Here is a 26112-nt window from a genome sequence, read left to right as displayed (position 1 = left end):
ATATCTATATAATAGAGATGAAAAACATCGAGACCACAAATTATTATTCTCTTTATAATAGTTAATCTTCAAGTAGTTTATGTATTTATTAAAATATCGATGTCTTAGCAGCTCTACCAAGTAACTTCCCAACTGAAATTAAATGTTTTGGTTTCTTATATAAATTGTTAACATTTATTTGCTTATTCTAACAAATTTGAAACAATTTTTGTTTGTTTTGGGGTATTTGAAACGCGCATACATCGAAAGCAGCATAACTACAATAAAATACAAATATATGAATCCACCTGCTGACATTCCTCGATATCTGGATATATTTTTATATTAATTTTTATTGGTAATTTCTCCACATGTCTGCTCTTCATTTTCGCAGCACCCTAAACACAATATCACTCACGCGCTCAGACTTATCCGAATATGCATTTTATATGTTAAATGTAAATGTTTTGTGTGTGTGTGTCTCTGAGTGATTTAAATCATTTGCGTCGCAAAACGTCCACAAAAATTAGTCTAAACTTTTCATTTTTATTTTCCACATGAAGAATTCACTTGCATCATACGGAAAATGAATAATTCACTTTTTACAATCGACAAAACTTTGAAACTAATTTACATATGAATATGTTGTGTGTTTGTGTGTGTGTGGTTGTGATGAAACTAAAACATTATGGGTGTGTGTGTGTGTGGCCTGCCTTGCACTTTTTTCATACCCTTGTATAAATAAGTTTTATTGTTGTATAAAATTTCAAACAATTACGCTCTGCACATTTTGTTGCATTATTATTTTCTGCATGTCTGAGTATATTCTTAATAGCTTAACAATTATGCTGAAGGGGCAACTCGGGCTGCATTCCGCTCGAAATTTCCAGGGTTTTGGGGTTGACCACGCCTCCTTGATGGGCGTAAAACTGCTTAGAGCAAAAGTCTCGTGAATTCTGAAATAAGAGCGAGAAAACGGCAAAAGAGTCCATTAAAAATTATTGTTAAATTATCGGTTAAAAGAAAATAACATTTGGAATTTCATTTCCAAAATGATTTCCCAAGCTCATGAGGTTTTGAAAACAAACAAATTTGTTCCTATTCTATAAGTAAGCACCCCAATTTGGTGATAAAGTTAAATGTAATAAACCTGACATATAGAAGAAACACCATTTCCCTTGACAGTTGTGTCCACTGCGGCAAAAAACATTTTGCAGATGAGATATACAAACTATATAAGCTGTCGCCTCGGGTAATCACGCCTTCGAAGGGCGAAACTACGTTTTTTTCTTTTGGTGTGCTGCTTCTCCTGGGGGCGTTGAACGTGTTGCTCCGACCAATCGACCCATTCTCAAGTGCTCCACTCTGGGCCCTCCCTCATCACTGCAGTGTCAGCAGAAAGTGGAACGGACAACGTTGCGTATGCCGTATAACGTATAACGTATACGCAATGTTGGCCGTTCTCGATGCCGGTGCAAAGTAAATAGCGTTAAGGCAAAAGCAACAGCAGCAGCGAAATGAGTAAATAAATTGCAGATGCCAGCAAACAAGTGCGGGCTGCGGGTTGCGGGTCGGGCCCTTCGAACTTTGCTGAACTGGGCGGACTTTTTGTGGGCGAAGTGGGTGGTTGGGAGGTGGTGCTGGGTGAAAGGTGGCGCTGGCATGTCAATGCGTTACAAGGTCAAAGTATCAACTAGCGAGGCGATGGCATATGAACCTAATGATACAAGGGATTCCACTGGCCTGGCAAACACACACACCTTTTGCCGCAAAGAAGCAAAAAAAAGAGGAAAAAACAGTAACAAGTACAAAGAGGACACTGTATTCGAGCATGTCCCCGTATTAGTTTAAGTTTATTAAGCCAATTTTATGCCACGCAAGGGAATTCTGCGCTGTCCTTCTCTTTGCCATTAGTGCACAATAATAAGTGGGTGGATTCTGAGGTGAGGTGCTGCTTTTTCCACTTCATAATGGGTCAATTGCATCAGAAAGTCTATTATTCTCCCTTCCTTATACTAAAAGCTATACCCGAAAGATGTGTTAAAACTAAAACCTTTAGCTTTACCACAGCTATTACCACGAGTAAACAAGACGTACTTTTAACAACTAGATGATTTCTGATAGATTCTAAGAGTCTTAGCTCCGAACTTGATGACCCGTTTCAGTTACTGCGTACATCATAAAATTCCACTTCTACTTCTTCAGTACTCAATCTACGAAAACCGAATAAACCCAGCAAAGTCGCGAGTAGCCGGTATAAAAAACTTTACGAGTAAACAAACAAATAAACCTTGGGGTGCAATAGGTGAACTCCTGTTGCTGTTACTCGAGGTTAATAAACTTGGTTGTCGCCTTATTTGTCTAGCTGATTTATGGGCGTATAGTAAGCTCTTCGGTGCGTTTGGCAAATATTGACATGAGTTTGCCATATTTTATGCCAGCGCTTGATTGGCACTCAGACTCAGAAACAGCAGGAGCAACAGGACTTCAGCTTTTGAACGATTCTCAACAGCAATAGCAACAAACTAAGGAAACAATTAAAAGGTTACTCAACTCATTTATGGAATCTATAAGGATATTAAAGCCTAGCTTACTGAACTAGCTGCTCATTGCATGATAAAACTTTAAAACATAATTAACTAAAATTTCAAGTGAAAGCCCTAATGTGCAACGCATGTCCTTCCTTGCGAACGCCTGCGTCAGCAGTGTCCTTTGTCCCGTGTCCTTTGTCTGTGGCTGTTGCTGTGGCTGCGTCTGCGTCTGCACTCACCCTCGTAATTGATGCGCCCGTCCTGGTCCAGGTCCGCGATGACCAGCAGCTGCTCCAGCTGCTGCTCGTTCAAGGGCTCCCCAATCATCTCCATGGCGGTCTGCAGCTCGTCGCGCGTTATGAACCCATTGCCATCCCGATCGAATACTCTGCGGAATGAGTGTGGCGATTAACCAGCGGCTCCGAAGGGGATAATGGATATGCTAAGCACTATGCAAGTACGAGTATATGTACCTAAATGCGGCTATCAAGTCCTCGGTGACATCATCGGCCTCGTCCACCGGCTTGCTGTCCTTGCTGTCCTCATGTGAATGCTGCTCGTCCCGCAGCGCCTGGATCCTGCCCACCCATTGCAGGAACTCGGCCTCGTTGATTAAGCCATTGCCTGCGAATCGAAAGAGAGCAGAGGAGGATGTTTGCTTGAGAAATGTGTTGCAAGGACAACTCTGGCATATATCCCGACGGTAAGCAAGTGCAACAGTAACTCCAGTAACTGAACCCACTCAAAAAAAAAACCCTTAAACCCCTTAACTTATAATACGTAATAAATCTCTTAGTCATGGTATCTCTATGGCATTTTCTAGATCTGAAATTCCTCAAGTGCATAGCCAAAACATAAACATTCTCCGTGCAAGCGCTGCTGGAAACATTTTACACAAAACACTTTTCCGAGCTGGGACGGAAAAATGCATTTTCATTGTTGGAAAGTGTTCGCACACCCCCAGCAATGCCTAGCAACGAGGACATCCTTTGTTGGCAGGACATGCTCGGCAGGCTTCCTACCAGGCGCCAATCCCAGTGCGCCCAGGTGGTGGCATTGTCACAGGCATTTCCGGCTGAGATCTCGCCGACCATTAACATTCAACAGAAAACAACAAAAAATAGAATACAAGTAGAATGGGCAGGAAAACAGGACAACAGGAAAACGAAAAATCAAAACCAAAGCCAAAGCCAAGGGAAAATCCTAAGCCAAACGCTGCAAGTGAATGTTCTCAGTGGGAACGGCTCAACTTTATCTGCCGCTGAAACTTTTATAATTAAGCGCAGAAGATACTGCGTCCGGAAAACCTTTTGCGCTCTGCTTTTCGGCCTTGACCTTCAGCAAGATAATAAGAAAAAAATAAGAAAATAAGAAAAATATTAACAGAAAAACAAGTGCGAATGGGAAGGAAAGCGAAGTCGAAATCTGTGATAGTCCACATAAATCCGAATAAATTTGGTGGCGAATGCCAAGGGACATAAAAAAAAGGAGCAGTTGGTATATCATTTGCTTTTTTATCTCTAATTTGTTTGACCAAACTGCAGCCATAATTAGAATTGCTAATTTATTCGCCAGCTGAAAGGAATGAAATAAACTTGGAAGATATATATAATCTTATTAAATCAAATGGCACTAAAGAACTCAAGCCGAGGACTTTTTATGTGTCTTGGGATGGATTTCTTAAATTGAATAATTTATGTGACTTAAAAGAAGGCATAATTTGGAATAACAAAGTTATATACTTGAATTAAAAAGGCTCAATTTATAAAACAACATTACGTACAGACTGAAAAGGTTCTGCCTATTTGCAGGATTTTTTAAATCAAAATATATTTCAAGCACAATTTAAGTAGGCTCCTCGTTAAATTTTGGTAAAGATTTCTGCTCAAACTGGCAGCAAATTCATTGCTGCTGATTACCAAGAGTCCCACTGACACTTTGGCTCCCAGAAACATTTCGTTGTCAGTCAGCTGGCATCAAAAACGCATTAAGGGTCAAACAACCGAATCCGCATCAATTAGACAACTGCACCCAACGAGTTCCTTGGCCCGAGGCCAGCTAACAAAACAAAGATCCGCACTCAACTCTCTGGCGGAATACAAATATTGCTCCATCGTCAACATATCAACATATCACGATGATTGCTTTGGGTATTTGCTCATATGTTGCCACCCGACGTGGCACGTACATGACCCATTATTGTCGTCCTCCTCCTCGAGCCGCACCATTCGCCTCTATTTGCCATTTTCCTGCCGCAGTTTTTCCAGCTTTTCCTGCTTTTCTTGTCGCTCTGACATCTGTGTGACATTTCTGTGTGTCGGCGCGGCTTGGAAAATATTTTCATTCGCGCTTAGCGGCTTTCCTACTACTCGACTTGCCAAGTTGTTAGAATAAATGATGGGTAGTATGTAAACATAAATAAAATTTCTATCATTACTTAAAAAAAAATCTTTTAATAGTATGTTACAAATACATTTTAAGCTCCATTTCTTTGGTATTAAAATATATTTTAGTAAACTTTTTAGCACCTTTATAACATGTTTCAAAAGCCGATTTATATCTGTGGCACTCTTGAATTTTATGTTTAGAGTTGAGTATCTATACAGCCCTTTCCCAATACAGGGTATGCTGGATCAAATCTGTTTGTCATCATCTTTAAGGACTGCAGGTTTTGCAGGCTCTTTTCTCCTTCTCAAGGGCCAAGCCTCATGCTTGAGAGGCCTTCCTTTCAGCTGTTTCCTCTTAGTCTTTTTTAAATGCGAAAACCAAATGCACATTATCTCTGGCTCTGCCTCTATCTGCGCCAATGTCTGTGTCAGCCTGCGAAAAGGACAAGTCCAAGGATAATGAAAATGGCTTGGTTATGTGTATGTTGGTGTTGACGTTGCCGCCATTGTCATCGTTTTGTCCTCCTTTTTTTTGCGTCCTTATTTTTCTGAGCCATAAAGACGAAGGCGAGGGCGTTTCTGGCCGCGACTGTTTGTCGCACATTTCGGTAATGTCCTGCATACAGCGTATCCTGTGGAGCGACTGCTGCCACATGCATATGTCTGTGCTCACTTGGCTCGTTAGGCAGGCAACGAATTTTCAAGCTTGACCTGCAGTTGGGTGCATTTGATGGCATTGATCGATGGAGAAAGAGGGAAGTTTACCAAAATACAAAATGCAAGCACTTGTGTTGCACCATCAGACAACTTTCGATTTCGTATTCTATTAACTTGAAATTAAGTTGTGCTACCAATCTGACCCCGACTGTGACTGCGTCCTTTTTGGACGGCTCTATTTCAATCACAGATCCCTTTGGTTTATAGGCCACCCTCGATGACAGACACCCAATGACAGCCGGCATAACAAATGGCCACTGCGGTCTGCCAGTGCAGTCCCGTGGTTTGGAGGATGGACTGATGGGGATCCTGGGGAGAATCGCTGAGGTGTGTGGCAACAACTTCATGGCAAAGTGTAATCAATTATTGGCAAATGTGGCTGCCGGTTGTAGGTGGCATACACCAGACTACCTGTATATGTAGCAGGTGACCTCATGCCACAAAGCGAACGGAAACGGAAGTTCGCCGTGGGGTTTCGGAATGTATGTGTGGGAATGGTATAGACATCCTGGTTAGATTGTTGCTTTGCTGTGAGACGATGTTTGCCCACATTTGGAGTTGTAAAGCTGGCAATAAATGCTGACTAATACACAGGCAGGCATCCATGAACGACTGGCTTTGATGGCCAATAAATTACCTTGCAGTTTGGGCCATTAATTAAATCTCCACAAAGAGCCAACGTTGCGTATGTGCAACGTCTGCTGGTAATGGGGAATTTTCATTTTTCGGCCAAGGAATGCAGTTCAAGGCAACGCCTTTGAGGGCCTCAACGAACTTTGAACTTAGTTTCGACCATTTTCGGGGCATTTTATTGGTTGCCAGCCATTTTCATTCCGCTTGGTTGGTAATTTTCAAGGAATTTCCACTGCTGGCATTTTAAGCTGTATTTAATTTGGCTCCTGGCTTCCTTTTGGCCCTTGGTTATGTAAATTTCGGCCAGGGGTCCTCCTCACTGAAATTCGATTATGGCCGAAGTGCACCAAGGTTATTTTGGGTTCGGTGGGTGGTTTTTCTGTTGGTTGGGTTGTTGGTAGTTGGGTGGTTGGGTGGTGCAATTGCCACGACAGTTGTTGCTAATGCGAAGCCCAGCGGCTGTGGTTTTCGACCACGGCAAACTAATTTCACAGGGCAGAGATATACAGAATAAGAGAGAGAGAGAGAGTTTCCCCGCGGGTTTGGCTTTGACACTTAACAACTTGGCTAATAGGAAGCCTAATGGCTTACAGCTGCCGTTTATGTGGATTTAGCGCCTAAAAGCGGGCGCAACCTCCACCTGCACACCCAACTCCCGGTGGCAATTAATTTGGCTGCCTAAGTGCGTGAAACAATTTTGAAATGACAACCAACGTGAATGGTTCAGCTTGTGGCACAAAGCGGCAATTGACCCGCAATAAAATAGGTGGAAAAACGGAGCCGAGCAGCGAGGAAAATGGCAAAAAAAATAAAACTGTGCCTCGCGTGCCTCATTCAGCGAGTAAATAAGGTCGAGAAAAGCTCCGCCAGGTGGTCACTTAGCAGTGTCGGAATGGCTAAATCAGCGTCTTGATACCCCATTTTCTCTCCGGAGAGTGTCACTGATTCCCCTGGCATGTCAATGAAGCCATAAAGTGCACGCTTTAAGCCACATTCAACTGGATGGAGTCCGGGGACCGGGAGCCAATGGAAGTGCTGGCCAAGTGAGTACCAAACGCCAAAACACAGTCAAGTGTGGCTTTGTCTCTCGCCTTTGTGGCCACTTCTGGGCAAAGGTTCTGGCCTTTTATGGTGATTTGCTGGCCTTTAATGGGGTTCAAGGACCTGCTCCAATGTGAACTTTAAATCAGAAAAGCTTTAACAGTTTTAATAAATTCAAAAATAAATACCCTTGCATTAGAAGTTACTAAGACTATGCAGTTATCTGTAGTTTTATGAGTCGCATATACTGCTGCATATTTTTGAACACATCTTTGGTGATTTCCTGGTGCGTTGCACACGTGGCACACATTTGTGGAAAGCTCTGAGTTTTCAGATCGGATTTGTTTACTGTTTCTATTGAATTTCGGCAGCACCCAGTAGCCCTTTCTTTTGTCTGTCTGGCACATGTCGCTGTCTGTGTTGCGAGTATGGTTCGCTGTCAGCTTACAACTTACAGGTTGCCCAGAGGTCGGCAAACATGTGGCAAGGACGGGTGTGTGCAGCACGCGTCTGCTGGTGGCAGGCGTCAAAACAGGCGCCATTGCCACAGGACCCCTGCGTAGGTCCTGTGTGAAGGGCTGTCAGCAACAGTTGCCTGCTTTTATATGATAAATGTCACTAGTCTGCACACCAATTCCTGTGAAAAGCCACCTCTCCTTTTGGCCAGAACGTGACCGAGTTTCAGTGCACAGCATAACCGGTGCAAACTGCAGACCACCGATAAGAGCTGCTAATGCAGTGGACAAATATTTAAATTACCCGTGAAGCGATTAACCCAAACTCAATTGACAGTGTCGAACAAACGAAAGGCGACACTAATGGGCTTTTGGCAGCACGCACTATCTTTAATACAGGCAAACAAATGGCTGGCAACCTATATAAATTTACTCAATTTATCAACATTTACTTTATTTATTAAGCGTTCAATGTAATTATTTATTAAGCGTTCAATGTAATTAGTGTTTACAATAATAGCCTTTTAATTATTTGTATAGATAATACAACTTGACTTTATTTAAAATCCCTTTCTTCAGTGCAGGCTCGAAATATATTGATGTCTATTTAAGGATAAGTGCATTATTGATGTGAGCAGCTTGCGTTCACGACAACAACTGCATTTTAATGGGGGAAATTCAATTTTCTGCCAGGTTGGCCTAATTTAATTTTAATATGCGCAGCCGGGCGAAACTGATGAATGAAATATAAATAACACAAATTGCATGCATAGCAGGCGTACTGGCCACCCTCCCTTCTTATCCTTCCACTTTTCTCGGACGAAGGAAGTCCTTTTACGGCGCTCCGTCTTCTCTGGTCAATATATACATATATATATAAAGAATGCATTTCCTAACAAGTAAATTGAATGAGAAAAACTTTCGCTCCCGAGAGACAGCAGTGGTTTAAAGCCAATTGCCCAGTGGGCATTAAACTTGTTTAAATGAAATTCCCCGGTTATTACTACGTTTTTTTCTTCATAACCAAATGCAATATAAGTCATAACTTTTTATGCGTAATACCAGTATCATGTCAGTTACTGTTTCCATTACTGCCATTTAATTAAATTCGTAGCATACTTATTTGGTCTTGTTTCCAACTCTTTAAATCGAGCACGAAAATCATATTTGTGGCACTTTGTTTACCTTTGGGAAATCGAAACGAATAGCCAAGTTTTTCAGCCCGCACATTTGTTTACCTAGAGGGCTGAACTTGATTAAAGGCCAATCGACATCCCTCGCTGGGTTTAATTAACGCTCCCCGTTGGCATTTCGAATGCCATCGAGCGTCGTGAATTATTAAAGGGCAGACACAAACAAACAAGCACTTTCATGGGGCCAAACTGTTGCACTTTGCGTCCACAGGTTGTTGGCCAGGCTAAAAGGGAAATTGCAAGGGAAGGGGGGGTCTGGCCCACTGAAGTGGTCCTTCGAGTGGCACTCACCTGAGTGGCTCGCCTCACGTATGAGATCGTGTATGAGTTCGTCACTCACGTTTATGCCCAGATTCTTCAGCATAAACTGCAGCTCGTTGGCGGTGACGCGACCGTCGCGATTTCTGTCTAGTAGATCGAATGCTGTGCGTAGATCTGCAAAAGGTAGGGAGAAATATTTTAGAAGATATTCAAATCCTGATTAAATAGTGTAATATGGATTTAAAGGCAAAGTGCACTACCAAAACCCTTTTACAGTATAACACAATATTCTATGTATAATCTATAAAGTTTATATTCATTAAAGTGGAATGTGTTCTTCAACACTTCTCGGGAAAAACATTTGTTTAATCCATTTCAGGACATTAAGTGCTTTGCCCAAGCCCTAACCACTTTCGTTTGTGCTTCTGTAGAGAAAAAAATTGCGTATGCGCCGTGTTAGCCACAACAAACTACTCTGGCCACATAAGTATTTACATATCAGCTCGAATGGAATGGCGTCTTAAGCGCAAATTTGTCCCAAGAAACAATTGTATGGTAAAAAGTAGGGCAAACCCAAAGTCGTAAAAAGGAAAAAAACACAATTTCTGTGGAAATGCGTGATTTGTTTTTCGGTGAAAGACTTGCGTGCTTGTTTGCGTTTGTTTTCTGCATTTGTAGAAATTATGGAACGCGCGAGAGAAAAAGAGGCATTGAAAAATGTTTATCGTCCGGGGGAATTTTCTGGTTTTCCCGCTGAGCAAACAAAAAGTAATCGCTGCATGCTTCCAGGCTAAGACGGAAATTACTCGGGCTTAAAGGCTCATTCGGGATTTTGCGGCGGCGGGCTGTTGGTGGCTCCGTTGGCCAGAAGTTTGGTTGTTTGGTGGCTGTGCGAGCGGGGTCCTTGCACAATAATTAAGGCCTTGCGATGGCCTTCTTTGCGGCACGCCAAGAGCCGGCAGCCAAGACCCCAGTCAATGCCTTGGGGCCATAAAATCTGGGGGAAAAATCCCAGGCGCCCCAATGCCAAATCGATCAAACATGCAGTTGGCCCGCCAGAAAGCGGCCATAAATATGCCCGCTTAGCCAAAACTTATAATTTTTCCAATCGCGCATAACTTTGCGTGCAATCGGCTATGCAACTTGCCTGGCTAAATGCGGTAATGGAGAAAGGCAGGCAAATTATAGCGATTCGCATGACACCCCAGCCTAGGGAAAACATTGATGATGGCTTGTATCTAAGTTTATAGGCTGAAAAGTTTCTGGAACAGCCCAGCAGACAGCATTTCCAAACATTTGCATATCTGTGCTTAAAAGTATCCAAAAGTGACTCCTTTTAGTGGCATATCAGAGTTTGTAATACACATTTTTATCACGGAAAACCTATTTATTGTTGCTATGTGCAAGAAACTTAGAAAGCGAAAAGAGGGCAAAAAGTAATATTATCCTTTGAGGACAGCCGCTGGTGGCGTGTTTCCGATGCAAAAGGAACAATCTGGAATAGCGAAAGAAGATATGCGAAAATTGCAAGTAAATTGCTTTGGGCAAAGCCCCTTTTCTGCCAGGCCACGCCCCTTTTTACGCCCCCCTTTTTTATTTTGCCCCCGTTTTCCGTTTTCCGGCGCTTGTAGAGCACTTCCGTTGCCGTAGCTTTTGTTAATACGACCACCACACACACACTCGAGCCGCCGTACTTGTATAGTTTGTAATTGCACACGTGTTTATACTTCAAATATTGACACATTGACACCAATATTTCAGCTCCCAGTGTCTGCAGCTGCGAAGGGAATGCGGAATGGAGGGAATGACAGGTGTCGGGGCCCTGGAACATATTGAGGTTAACCCATGGAGCGGCGCATTTGATTGGCATCTAGTTAAGTTGCTGTCGCCGCTTTCTCGCCAGATATACCCGTACATATACCATTATGCCACATGGATTTCAACGCCCAAACGAATTCAAATTGGTCTGTTGCTGCTTTTGTGCCACTGGCAGCGGATTGATGTCTGCGGCGGTTTAAATTCAAATTTGGCCAAAATGAGATATGCTTATCAACATAAACTCAAAGCAAAGAGGATGAAAATTGAAAGAAATGTATCAGGCAGTTTAAAAGTGCATGAATTTGCTTAAAGCCAGACATTTCTCATCATTTGAAAATAAAGAACACATATTTTAAAAGTATACAGGTATTTAATAAAAAGGTTCTGCTTTGTATATTTTCTTTTATAAATGAACTACCTTCCTGGCTAGTCATGAAGTTCTAGTGCAGTTTACAAAACCCGCAGGACTTTTCCCTCTGGCAAAGTTAGACGCGCCAGAGTTGGTACTAGTAATTAGCGAAAGTTTTATAATTGCCTTATTAAATCGGAACAAAGACAAACTTCAGGTTCCATCAGTTCAGCGCCGCATTTCCATGACAAAGACGCTGTGCAATGTGGCAGAAAGTTGGCCATCTGTAAGTGTCGCTGTAACTAATTGAGCCGACAGCTTGGGCTCCCAGTTCCCTTGGAATTCGCCATTATTCCTGGGATACGAAATGCGAGATAGGGGAATGCCACCGCCCCCCTTCATTTTCCACTGCACTTGAGCAATTAAAGTTCCTTTTGAATGGGGGGGAGGGGGAAAAAGATTTGTTGTTTGCCCTTGTCTGTTTGGGTTTGTCGCTTATGCCAGTCTTGTCATTGAACTTGATAATTGCATTGCATCGCTCCCTCGACAGACCCGTAATATGACTTTGGGTCCTCCCCGGTGCCTCGTTTTCGGGGACCAGTGTAATTGAGTTGGCAAAAAAAAATTGACAACACTTTTCGCCAGCGCACAGAGGAACCCCAATAAATTGCACTTGCACACTGTGGCTGCCGTCGTAAATAACGCTTAAAAGCGAAAAGTTTTTTAGCTCCGAAAACTTTTGCCATCCCACACACACTTTTATTGACGAAGGACTTGCGAGGCGAAATAAAATACTGAGGGGAAAATTGCTCGATTTTAAACCACTGGGACCATGAAAAGTGACTGAAAATAGGAAGTGCAAGAGTTGGCCATTTCATTTTGGGCTTTCGCGGTTTTATCGCGGTAACGGATTTCTTAGTTTACCTAACAATGCATTTCGTAAATGGCTTAGGAAAATTGTATTCAACAAATTTTTCAATCAAAACCAAATATTTCCCATCGTTGTGCTTTATTTAAAATTATTCAATCGTATTCTGCAACTTTCTGCCAAACAATATAAAAGCCGACATGGGCAAATCTTCAAAGTAAATGTTTTCTAATTTGAATTCCCATGTTTGCCCTTTGTTTTTGGATTTTCCATGGTTATTTATATCACAGACGTTAAGCGATATTAATCCCCTTCCTTGTTCGCTCTGAAATCAAATTATCCTGCACAAAGGACGCGGCTTGAACATTTTACGCGGGCTTTTCAACACTTCAAACGTGTCAAATTGAAGTGGGCGTGGGTGTATTCAAGAGCCTCTATTTGTCACCTACATACACGGGTAAACTGTGGGGGACTCTATAAAGTTGAATAATAAAGCTGGGACAAGACAACAGAAAACCCACAACTATTATGTGAAAAATGGGTAAGAAGGAAAAAGAAAATGGAGTTCTGATTGGGTTGAATTGATTGCTTATATTGAATAATCAGTACAATAGACTGGCACTAATAAGCACCTAATTAAAGAAAAAATGCAAGGCGCATGGTCACTTTATTAATTAAGATGAAATTAAATGGGCATGGTCACACTGCGCTATCAGCTTAAAGCTGTTGATAGTCCTCTGACTGAAGTCCCAAAGGCAAATCGAAGTAATTATAATGGAAACATGAAATAATCATGGACTTTGTTGCCGGGTCGCAAAGATAAGATACTGTGGTGTAGGATATTCCCAGCAAATGAGCGAAAAAGAGGCAAGAATAAAAGAACACAACACAACAGAACAGAAAGTTATCGTGTTGATTAGATTTGAAATTTCGCTGATTGCGTTTGATTGTGCTTTTGTTTGTATTCCTTTGGTGAGTGGGTGCTTGATTTGGCATGACACACGACTCTGTTTTGTTAAATTTCCCCTGCTCTAATTTCTTTTTTAAATATTCTACACATGCATATTGGTTTGCGGCGATAATTGCCCCTATCAACATCATGTGCTCGCTTTGCACTATCATAGGCATGTGTGACCGAGTTAATTGCAGTGGTAAAAACAAAGTAGTGAACAAAAAGTGTAGATTGAATATATGATCCACAACAAGTTTGTATTTCCCCCTGGTTAGTTTTAACTGAAAAACTTATAACGGTTTGGATTATCTTAATTTAAGGGTATAAAAAAAAGTGTGCGAAATAAGAGAATAAATTATTTTCCATACTTAGCTCACCTCGCACTTGACTTGCGATTTCTTTGTGATCCATTTCAGTTGTTTTCTGTTCTTTGCTTATATCTATATAGTATTTATAGATTTAGTGTTTTGCGTTATTTTCGACGCTCGTTTGTTTGTTATTAGCTTAATGTTTCTTTTTGCTCTCCGGCAATTATGAGTTTTTGCTGCTTTGCGGATGTGTGATGTGTGTACTTATTTGTGTCTCTGTTAACGGGGCGTATGAGTAACGCCAGCGATTTGTTTAGTTTTCACTACTTAAACAATGAATAGGAAAATGGGTTGGGAACAAGTGCTGGATTATTTTTGATCTTGGCCGAGCAGCGCACAAGTACAATCGGCCCCATTGATTTGGTTTGATGTTTGAATGGCAATTAATTACTAAAATCACAACTGAATAAGGTCAAAGTGGCAATAGCTCAGGGTCAGGGTTCATTATATTTTCCTTTTTTTTCCTTTTTTATTTTCCCCACATAGCGCCGACACTTGTCGGCTTTCCTCAATTTATCGCCCGTCACTCGCTGAGTTTTCCCAGACTTGATGTTTCAATAATTATGCAGCCTGACAGCCATTTCTCTTAAGGCCAATAAATATACGTCTGGCTTGATGCAAATTGAAAGTTGTATGCCACGAACAAGAGAAATATGATGGCAAATTAAGCTGAATTGATTTTATGGGGCTTAATACCAGTTAGTCTTAGAAGCATATAATTATTACTCTCAACGACTGACTAAGAGGTAACTATTACTCTACTTCCCTAAATATGATTTTATAATGCTACTTTCTCATTTACTTTAGCAACAAAGGCTCTTTCGCGGCTTCTTACACATTGATAACAAGAAACCCCGTTCGTTCGTCACATTTAGCTTTAAGGCTATTGATCCACCCTGAATCATATTTTTTGATATCATTCGTAACATGTACCTTTCCCTATACAATTTCTTTAATTTTAATTGCGAATATACAATTAGACAAATGATAGTGCCGCCAGTTCGTCGAAGTCAGTGACATAACCACTCCTTTCTTTTTGGGGGGTTACTGAGTGTCCTGGTTTTAGTTCCTTGGCTTTTAACTTTCCGCTCAAACTAGATGACTTATAGACGGGCACTTCAAGGCCGCGAGTTACGCTTCAATTACGCGCACTGGGTTCAAATGATTTGGCGGGGTGGTGCCCCATCAGTGGCAAGTAATCAAACCAAAACAGGGGGCGATAGCTCTCATAATTTGTAACCTTTTGAATGAAGGAAGCAGCTGCTCTGACCAAGAAATTTAAAGAACCGATAGCGAAGAGTTAGTGCAAGATTAGAGATAGCGGGATAGCGCACCGAAAGTTCGGTTAAATTGTTAGTTAATTTCAATCCGTCGCGACTTTCTGTTCGCGCCGACTTCGAAACTGAAACTGAGCGCTCTGAAACGGAACCCCATGAATGGCAGCCCCATTGGCAGTAGGTTCGTGTGTGCCACCCACCCAGCGAGTCCCGTTAGCCGAAGATGCTTCGGATCGCCGAGACTTCGGGATTCTTTGGCTTCGGCGAAATTTCATTCATTGCTGGGAGCAACCAGCGAATTCTTCTCTGTTTTTGTTGCTGCCTCTGTTTTCATAACGTTCTTCGTCGCGGAGAAAGCGAAAGGAGAGAGGATGGGAGAGTGTGTCGACATGTTTTTAGTGTTTTGCCTTTCGTCTTAGCATTCACGTGACGGCGCTCGCTTTTCGTTTGAAGGACTTCTTGGACTTTTTACGCGTGTTTTTCAAATGAAATTTGATAAGTTTGTTCGCTCAGTTTCATTTCATTATTTCATTTATTATTTCATTATTATGCATAGGTGCTTTCGGATTATTTATAATTGCAAAGAATTTCAAGTTATAAAACATAAATAATATAACATACGTATAATATCGAGTCATAAATAAGATGTTCAAATTAAATTTAATATTTTTTGGCCCTTTAGTACCCCAGAGTCGCAAAGAAAAAATATAACGCATACGCCCTGTATTCGGGGAAGTCCCTTCTAAATGGAATCTTATAAGAATCTTTCCAGTGGCCTTGCTCCAACTAAAACGTTAGCAACAACAAAACGCAGCGTGCAATTGGAGTGACAACAACAAAACGCAGATGCGCCTTGTGCATTGGTATTGGTGGTCGTGAAGGGGAATTTCCGAAGCGCTCTCCCTCTCTCTGTCTCTCCATTGTTTTGCCTGGATTCGTGGAAAAGCCGACTGAGTCTCTCTTTGGCACGCCATCTCACTCACACTCACGGCAGCGAAGCCCGTTTGTTTGGCTCAGCGAATATGGCGAACAAAACAAAATGAACGAAAACGGATTGTTGTTGTTATCGCAGGCAACGGCATTTGGGTGAGTCTACGAACGCGAGGAAAAGAGAGAGGTAGAGGTCTTATACGTAAGGTTTATGCAACGGTATCGCTGCATTTTTATGTAATCGCAATTAAATCGCATTGTCATCTTACGTTGCGTATGAGCCAGATTTATTACGTTTCATGATTAAATTGGCTTTCTTCATTCAAACGTAGTGTTTTTTTTTGCATAAAGCATTTTTAGCAGTAACGGGATTATCAAATACAGACATTTGATTGAATATTTCTTATCTTATATAGATATATGAAAGTATAAGAATGGTTTACTTTACTTTAAGATACCCTTTGTTTTAAACTATAAAGGGCTTCATTGTTAGAGAATAAAGAAAAAATACAAGAAAGGAAGAGAATTTAACTTGACCTCTTAGTCGCAGAAATCTTCCTGTTCAACAAAGACGGGTTGAAGGAACTTTAAAACAAATTTCGGCATCGAGTTTCCCTTCCGACAAATGAGTTGCAATCCTTTAACAGAGACCTGTCTACCGTTTCAAATTTCACTACTTTTTCCCTTTGTTGTGCCCACCAATTTTCCTCTCCATTCAGCAGTTTGTTCAACCCTATGCAATGCAAACAACTTTTTAATGAAAATTAATTGGGAAAACTTTCGGACGTCCAACAGAGTGAAATGCAAGCCAGGAGCAATCAGTAAACTCGGACTCAGATGAATGGATAGAGCTCACAATATGTGCAGTCTTATTACAGGACGATGGCCTCTATGGCAACGCATAAAATATATTGTATAAAACGATTTAATATCTGAAAAGAAAACTGCGTCGCAAAAAGAGCAACTTTTCCAGAAGGCGTAAATTGTATTAGGCGCGATGTAACTAACTAGAACGATGCAAAAGCAACACGAACGGCTGCGAAAAAAAACGTGGGAAGTACGCAAACGAAGTCACGTGCCGACGCCAGAGGGCGCCACCCACGCACAGTGGGCTTAAATTGACTATGGTGCCTGATTTCAATGAGTGATTACTTTCAGAAAGCAAGTCAGATAAGCCTTAAGCTCACAAAGGGACAATTAGGATGTTTGTTTAAGGGTAAAACATCTAAGTAAGATTTGCTAAAAAATTCTGTAATATTTTACCTAAATAAAATGCGTTGGGAGATTGTATTTCAATTATTTTTCCTTCTTATATAAAAACGCAGTATAAATGGGCGCTTTTACGAGGCGATTGGTAATATAGATGCGCAGCACCCAATGCTTTTTATCTGCGGCCATCCTTTTTTATGGGCCGTCAAGAAATCGAAGGCCACTCATCTGCTCTTTACAGAGAGCTTCTCCACACACACAACTGGAAGTGGATGCATTTGGAGTCCGAACCAATGTCCTGCATTAATATGCAAAAATCAATCCGAGGGCCACTGGCATCGTCAAAATCTTTCATACGCAAAACGTGCCCCCGAGAGAAGCTTTTAAATGGGTTGAACAAGGGGTGGGTAGCTGGGTTTTCAAAGGGGGTTTTAAAAGGGGGTGGTTGCGTTTGGGGGTCAAGGACTTCGATACGCACAGCAGCAGACTACAAAAAACACTTTTTCAGCTCATTCTGTTATTGATACGTGACCAAATTAGCGATTTGTATGCATTTTCAAATTTTTCAATGCATAAATGTGGAAATTGAATGACAATAAAGTGCTAGCTTGGCAAATTATGTTATTGAACAGGGAGAATATTTGTATAAATGTATATTTCTTGACAAATTTCCAAAAATTAAACGACCTAAATAAATCACATGAAGGTAAAATTGAAATTTTACAGTCAACCAACTCTCATTTTTCACTTTTCACTTCTGTTTTATTTTTTTGGCTAATTGCCTTGCTACTCATAACTCAAGTCGTGCAGCAAGCCGAGAATTTTGTGGACGAAGCCTAAAAAACTGCCAACGTTGCGTAACCATAAATCAAAGTGCAGGCGTGTACAAGCACCAAAAATAAATAAGAAAGTACAAATAAATAAAAACTCGCAAAAAATAATACGACCTCCTTTGAGTGTCAGGTTTCATCAGCGGCAAAGTGGCAACAAATTAACTGCCAACCGCCCACTTGCCAAATACACAACCACACAGTGAGATAATTTTTGCAGGCGATAACAGACAGATATATCAAGGGACGCGGCAATACACTGAGAGAAATTGGGCTATAAAAGCCTCTTGCATTTTAAGACACACATGCAAACCATTTATAATTTTTAAGCATAATAATTCACATTTGTGTTAGCTAATGTATTTAGTTTGTTTCCTTATTATCATTATTTTCACTCATACCCAGTATTTGTTTTAGCTAATGTATTTAGTTTGTTTCCTTATTATCATTATTTTCACTCATACCCAGTATTTCTCTCAGTGTTTTGTGGCCCTACGTGGCTGCTGACATTCGTTTAATTAGTTTTACGAGTGTGGCGACAAATTGACAGTGCCGTGTTTCTGCGCGAGTTGATTGGTGTTTGCAAATTAGTAATATTCTCTTGTCGCGATTGCTCGTACTCCTACTAGGTACTCGTACTACCACTGATAGCGTTGGCGATTGGCCAAAGTTCGCTTTTGGCCAAGACTGGGCACCAGCTTATACTCACACTTATCATCTTTGCTCATATTTCCGAAGCGAAAAGACGCTAATTTGCCAGGTAGAACTGGTTCGGTTTTGTAGATTTTCGAAACGGCACAAGTGCGGCACTATCGTTTGGCCAATCGATCAGTTTATCAGTGAATCAAGCAAGCAATCAATCAATCAATCAATCACGGCTGCAGAGAGACACTCGAGGGGCACTTCCGACCGCTACATAAGCTGGCGATACTCTGCGAGGGCGCGAAAAATAATAATGCTGCAGGAATGCCGCGTTACCGAGCGATTTATCTACGAAAACTCCCAAGATAATGGCCTGAAGTGAAACGAACTAACCAGAACCCAGCCGACTTTTGCTATATTGTGTTATATTTCATTTGGGTGATAGCACCCGCCGCTCCCCGCAGATAACTAACCGACTTATCAGCCGGATGGCAGTGCCCAAATCTGCTGGGTGGGTGGGTTTATTTTTATATGAACGAGGGTATCTGGAACTGGGATGGTTTGTCTGATTCCATTAAGTGCTAGTCTATATGTCGTAATCGTATTTACTCTCGGTCGTATTGCTCGCATTATTGCTCCTGCCATCAACTTTATCTTGATTTCGGTTCTCTGATTACCGGAGCAAGACAATCGGAGTGGGGCCTTAGCCCTAAAAGTATCTTAAAGTGAGACTTCTATGTTCTATGTTCCATTTCAAAAGGTGTCACTTAAATGGTTGTCTAGTTTGAAGTAGCTGCGATGCACCGATAAACATACTATAAGACCCTGTCTTTCTCATAAAATGACTCATATTGTATATGATTCCGTGCTACTTTTTAAGCCCAAATATTTGCCGGAGATCAACAGCTGAGGGCAATGTCAAATGAAAGTGCCTGGCGCCGATTTAAATATGACTTGTTTGGCCTGTCAGCCGGGGAAATGTGTCACTGAAACTGAAGTGGTGTGGGATCAGCCTCTTATCTGATTCGTCTTTCGGTGGTAAACACTTTGGGCTGCAAAAGTCGCAGAGCCAAAATTAAAAGCCGTATGACAGGTATATCGTTTCTGCTCCACTTATATATTGTTTATTTCTTACTGGAAACTTTATTTTCGCGTTAATTGGGCACGTGATGTGAGGGTGTCGGCTATCTGCTGCCCTCTATACTCCCTCTACTGCGATTTCTACTATCGGACGAAAGAAAAAGAGGCGCGTTAATTAAATTTCAACTCGATTATGGCTATCATGATTAGATTAGGCCGCATTTCTGCTGCTACAGAAACTAGAGATACAAAAATAGCCCAAGTATTTTGTACAAGTGGGTATCCATCCATCTCGAGGTGGCAGTGCACCTGTCCCATGAATAAATGGGCTGACATGCAAAAGGCGGTCTAAATTTACATGAACAGCAATGTAGAAATAATTTCTAGACCTGATGTTACATGAACTTTGGTTTTAAACTCAAGCAAAAGTATAATCTAAACACAACATCTGAAATGTTTAATATGCCTAATCATCCTTATTCATTCATATCAAAACACAGCAAACATAAATATTTTTCCATGGGTACGAGCCATATTGTTTTACACTCTGATAGTGTGCAAATCGAGATTGCGTATACGCAGCGTGGGCTTGGCCAAGAAATGGCAGATCTCGCTATTTATCTTACCACATAAATTGGCTGTAATTATGAAGAATCAAATACTAGATAGCTGCGCATATTAACCCATATTTTGTTGAGTTTTTCGCAGAAGCACAGAGGTCACTGTTCGTCTTGTTTGTAAATAAACAATTTGTCTGTTGATTTGCGGTTTGATTTGGTTACTTACCTTTGATTTCCACCTCCGTAAATGGTTTCTTTTTGACAGACTGTGAAATGAAAAGGAAAAAAAAACGAAACGAAAGTGAAAACCAAATAAATACCGAGCAGTCAAAATAAACCGATTCCAAATAAATTCGTCTTTACCTTGGTGGCCCGTTTGCCCAGCAATGCTGTTCCCAGCATCTGAAAAACAAAACATTAAGCAAATAAAACATTAAGTATACTAAGTAAAAGTCAAAGAGCTAGTGCAATATATTGGCAGAAGTGTGCAGAAGAGTGTAGCATACTCTTCAGCTGCGCGGAAAATCAAAAAGGTATTTGGGGATTGGGCTAAATAGATATTTTTACATTTCGTCTAAGGTTTTTTTATTTTTGACATTTTTGTTTATTACGTTGTTCTTTGGCTATTTTAGCACCCACTTGCATTTGTTGTTTTTTCAATCTATTTTCATTCGAGGAATTCCGAGCACCTCAAGTTAGCCAAAAAGAATTTCAAATGCATTTAGTTGGCTCTTTAAGACCAATTTGAAAACATCAACCCCTCATTTGGGCCAAATATGAGGAATCTTGACCGGGAATCTTGGTGGCCAGAGTGTTCGTGCCTTCCATTTATTTATTTCCCAATTTATTTCTAAATTACGTACTGAATGGCAAGCATTTCAACTATTTTTGATTAATTGCAAAAATGAACCAGCCAATGCGGTGAAAGTGTTTACGTAAATATCCGAAAAGATTCCATTATTTCCCATTTCAAAAACAAGCTGATTTAAAATTCATTTTAATCGTGTGCAGAGGGAAGAAGTTGACTACACTTTAATCAAAGCATGATTACCTATTTTAAATAAATTCATTTTAGTTATAAGCATTTTGTTAGTTTAGTTAGTAAATCTATTGTTTGTCTACCGACTAAGTTTTTGGTTCTTCTTGTAATGCTACTTAAAATTCATAGCAACACTTTAATTAATAAGTAAAATGTAAAATGCAGTTAATGGCCCAAACGGCAACCATGTAAAACCTTGTCCCAGGTTAGTTACCTTAGCCAACTGCCGCTTTATTGGCCTAAAGCAAGATAATAAATGCAGAGTGTGGCATTGCTCACGTGCCAAGAAGCATACAATGTAAACAAATTAATAAATTTTCGCAGATCGGCGTTTAAAGCTCATTTAATGGCATTTTTCTTTGACACTTGTTCAGGAATTTCCGAAAATTTGTTATGCTCCACAGAGCTCGGCCAAGATCATAAATTTGCGGCTTGTTTGTATAAATCTAGGTGAAATAAACTTGGTGTCGTCAATAAATGTATTCGAATAAACAAGTATCATACTTTGGACCACACATAAAAATGAGCATAGTAGGCTCGCATCATATTAAAATATACAATACGAAAAGGTAAGGAAAAAGTTAATAATCGCTAGTGTTTATATTGGCCACGTATATATATATACATACATACGTACGTCTATGTCGATAAACAATCGCGTTTTTAATGCCTTCGAAAGCACTGAAGCGCATTTTGTATGCCAAAAATCCTGAACGGGCACATTAAGAAACCATTATGATGCCCCTCCGCGAAAGTCGAATTTCCAGATATCTACATCTATATATATATATACCTATGTTATATATATACCTATATGCCTTTTATGGATGCTCGTCTGTACTTTTTAATGATGTGTTTTGGCTACAAAGTTATGGGCTGCGACAGCGACGCATTTTATGACTTAGGAAAGACAGAATGCACTGTTGTGAAGCAACTTTGCGCTTTCAAATTTATTTTCAGCTTTTTTTCTCAGATCTGGATAAAATATATCGCCGACGGTTCCACTCAATTTGGGCAAGTTTGTTGAGTTCCTATTAAAAATGTATTTTCTAGGAAACACTTTGGCAAACACGCAGATATTTAATATTTGATAATTCAAAATAATATTTCGTTGCGGGAAGTTGAAAAGATTCATTCGAAGAAAGAAAAAATATAAATTATTTCACTTTATTCATTAAAAAAACGAATTGCAAGAAACCAATTACGATATACTTCTTAAACAATTGAATGGCGAAATTTGTATTTATTCCGTTTAACATTAAGTGCCACCATTAATTGTTTAAATTTGAATAAGCCTGTAGCAATATTTTTTCGCACCTTGTGTAATGGGTTAATCTAAATATTTGACTACCAACCAAAACGATCTGCCAATTTACATGTTCCTTGGCGACCCTGACAAGCGAATTGCCGCAGTTTAGTACCAATATTGTTATTAAAATTATTTATAGCCTGTCCGCGAGAGAGGGATTTAATATTTGCTCATCATAAACGAAGTAAAAACAAATTGTATATACAACGCAGGCAGCTTTAGTGTCTGGCAGACGGAGAAAGAAATTTGTTGCCACCATTGAAAATCGATTAGGTAAATATTTATGCAAATGCAAGCAGGTTTTGGGCTAAATACACACACTGATCATCTGGGAATTAGGGCTCATATGGATGGGGTTATCCCGGCGATAGGAAGCACAGTACTCACCTTCAGCTGTTGGCGCAGTCCACTCATTGGGCTCATTCAAAAACTGATAACTGAGGTGTGGGAATGAATGCGATGCCGGTGGCGTATGAGTAATATTTTGTTTCAAATCAACTTTGGCCTAGTTGCAGCTCTATTTGCCAGCACTTGATTGTGTATTATTTGTGTTAGCACTCTTGTCACTGTGCACACTCAAATTATCCAGCAAAAAAATGTGTTTACTTTGTATTCGCTTGCCTCGTCTGTATATTTATATATCTTAACTTTTTAGTGGATTATAATGAAGTGTGTTATTTTTTGTTCCTCCAATAATATATTGCTTGAATTTATTTTAGTAGCGCGCGCGACTTTTTCGACGATCGTCTCGCCACGGAATCCCAAACAATATTGAGTTTTGTACGGCGCTCCAACGATCAAAATGCTGCCAAAAAAAAAAGCGAAAGCCAAAAACAAGTCGCTGAGCGAAAAGTCGAGAGCGGTATTCCCTCTCTTGCCAGTTGTTTTTAAACCAAAAATTTTGAAATCTCGCCTCGTTCTGGGATTGCCATTTGTTCAGCTGAGTTTCTTTTTATTTTTTTGATTTATTTTCATCGATTTCGATGCTCGTTCGCTCTTTGTCAACGGCAACAGCCGGCGTAAAATTTAGATCTTCTGGCGAGGCGATTTTTCAATGGCCGTATGTGTTGTGCTAAAGAAAGAACTGTGCCATCGAAAGCGAATGATTAGGAAAAAACACTTGACCAAACACGTTTCCCCATATCTGTTTATCAATGCGCCCTAATGAGCAGCGCCGATGAGATCTCGAAAACATCCAATTCTGAAGTGCCCTGCCATTAGCTAAGATCAACGCAGGAATGGCTGTTACATAAACTGGGTAAATTGCAAGTGTTATATTTAGTCGCGAGTCATTCAACCCGGTTGCACATGGGATGACAAGGAAGAAGTGCCTGTGCGTTCGTGTGCCCACTTTGCGTATGAGCTATTTTTACCCATCGACCATCCGCCCCGTTGGCTGCACTCAAAAATGCTGCCAGACGGCGAAGAAGCTGTGGAATCTTCGATCATTTTAATTAGGCAGCTGTCGCGGATCGCTCAGATTGTTCAGGTGAGGTGTCTGAAAATGACACATTGCTCATACGCCGTGGGGTCCAAATATTCTCGAGCTTAAAGGTTGAAACAACACTCGAATTGAGCAATACATTGCAATTCCCTTAGCACAGCTGCTCAAATATGCATTAATCATAAGGTTAACTCACAGCTCTATATCACAGCTCTGTATTTTTGAATACATATAATTTTAGGAAGATATATATACATATATTTCGTGGAAGTTGGACTGTCGCCTCATGTTTCACTGGTTTTAATATGTATACAAACATTGCACAGCTGTTTGGGAACTGTGACTGAACTCGCTATCGATCATTGGCATTATCAGTGGATGACATTACCCCTAGATGGCAGTGAACTTGCGATGCTGCAAGAGCATCCAGGGATCGGCATTTCCATCGAGATCGGTTCAGTTCGGATGGCTTCTAGGCAGAGACAACCGGAATTGGACTGTTTACGAGCTCATTATCAGCTCATAAACATGAAAGCGGCAGCCAGAAACAGATATGTTATGAGTTATTCATTTATTGAAAGCAATTATTACTATTTCTCTAAAGGAAAACGGGAAAATGGTAATAAACCTTTGACCAAAAGCTGTGTGAACGGCGAGCAAGAGAATTATGGGTAGAAAACGGCGAGTTGCTCTTTATAGATTTCCAATGTAAATATTTACAATGTTTATTTTTAAACCATATATGTACAAATATAATATAGATGTAGTATGTTTGTAGTACATCGCGTATGCATATTATGATCGTGCCAGATAAATATTATGAAACTTTGCTGGGGCCACCAGTGCGGCGGATCCCGTGATTTGCCCTGGACTTTAACGGGGTGTTAATGACTCTGGGAACGGCGTTTAGCAACTTAAGTTAGTTATCGGCGGAAGGCAAACGGCAAACAGAAATGTCGCACTTAGCCGGGTCTTAATGACCCAGCCGTGATATCATCGATAGACAAACACACGGCTGGCGGCCAAACGAAGCGTGAAAAGTGCCCAAGGTCGTGGGGCAAACCGAAAAGCGGAACTCTAACTGGGCAATTGCAACTGCAAGAAACGTAATTCCAAAATTAAGTGCAGTGTAACGAAAGCCAAACGGTTAGCCAAATCTACGTGTCTACAAATCCAGCGCACTTACAGCGAGCGGATTTTCACTGATATCCTCGGGGTCCGCAATCTTGGCCAACTCGGAGCACACACTCGCGATGGATTCGAAGCCCAACAGAGATTGGGACACGCGACCTATGGACTCTTTTTTTAGAACGAATGCTGTGGTCGCCGCGCCGACACTTTTTGTACTGGGTTGTCTGCAGCGATCTGCGCCTCTGATCGGTCACATAAATGTGTGTCCACTAACGAGACGCGACCAAGCCCAAAGCGATCATCATTTGCGTGCACTGGGAGAAATTGAGCGGTTTAATTAGGTCACGATCCCATCCTATGTCCTGATAGAAGTGGTCTTGATATAGCCATCAAACAAACTTAAGAGCATTGATAATGCACATGCAATATACCATTAATTTCCGACACTGTATAAGTATACTTATTTAATCATCGTTCCTCATCATCGTTCATCATTTATAGAGTAATTATCTAAGTAATTAATGCTTAATTAGGAAATATCAAAATATGGTACAACATTAAGATATACCATTTAATCAAAATGATCTCATTTGTTTCTGAAGAGAAGTAAGAACTAGAAGTTAATATAAAAGTCTTTATAAGTTGGATGATATAATTCATGAATGCCTTACATCATTATTTCGCAATGCAAGAGCACAAATTGAGTAGCAAGTCCGTTAACAGTACGTTCAGGTTCGTTTTTCAGTGTATGTCAAACAAATGCTGTGTCGTGGGTGTTGCCAACCGATTCAGCCGCTGTTATTGTTGTTCGTGGCGCTGTTAATGGGCATGCGTGGGAAATTCTGGGACCAACAATACCCTGGAACGTTTTCACTGTTTGATCGCACGTGGAAGTTTAATTACCCAATTATTGACCCGCAAACACAGCGATTTTCCGCCGAAAAGCGTAGGAAAATTTTCGAAAAACCAAAGTTTTTTATTGGTTCCTTGCGAGCGTTTTCAATCGAAATTGTGATTTATTTATAATGGCGAACATTTAAAATTAAATTCGTTTAAAAATAGCCCAACCGAATCGGTAAAATAAGCAGAAAAGTCAATTTATGATGGGA

The 26112-nt window shown here is 40.6% G+C and overlaps 1 protein-coding gene across 6 annotated transcripts; it reads right to left on the bottom strand.

The window, feature by feature from the left end:
- Positions 1-753: 753 nt before the first annotated feature.
- On the bottom strand, positions 754-25211 carry LOC122617233 (calcium-binding protein E63-1). Of its 6 annotated transcripts, none has more exons than XM_043792990.1 (7): positions 25059-25211; positions 20444-20482; positions 20307-20346; positions 9228-9371; positions 2984-3134; positions 2750-2898; positions 754-935 (listed from the first exon to the last, which is right to left on the bottom strand). In XM_043792990.1, the coding sequence occupies exons 2-7, from the start codon at positions 20480-20482 to the stop codon at positions 913-915; spliced, it is 546 nt and encodes a 181-aa protein (XP_043648925.1). In that variant the 5' UTR covers positions 25059-25211; the 3' UTR covers positions 754-912. The 6 variants fall into 6 exon arrangements, with proteins under 6 accessions (XP_043648925.1, XP_043648924.1, XP_043648926.1 ...); XM_043792989.1 differs by lacking the exon at positions 25059-25211 and adding an exon at positions 22816-23188; XM_043792991.1 differs by lacking the exons at positions 20307-20346; positions 20444-20482; positions 25059-25211 and adding exons at positions 13553-13815; positions 14793-14947.
- Between the last annotated feature and the right edge of the window lie 901 nt (positions 25212-26112).

The sequence above is a fragment of the Drosophila teissieri genome, chromosome 3L (genome assembly GCF_016746235.2).
Source record: "Drosophila teissieri strain GT53w chromosome 3L, Prin_Dtei_1.1, whole genome shotgun sequence".
NCBI classification, from domain to species: Eukaryota; Metazoa; Arthropoda; class Insecta; order Diptera; family Drosophilidae; genus Drosophila; species Drosophila teissieri.
The sequence above is the reverse complement of the archived record's forward strand: the minus strand, read 5'-3'. Positions and strand labels throughout refer to the sequence as shown.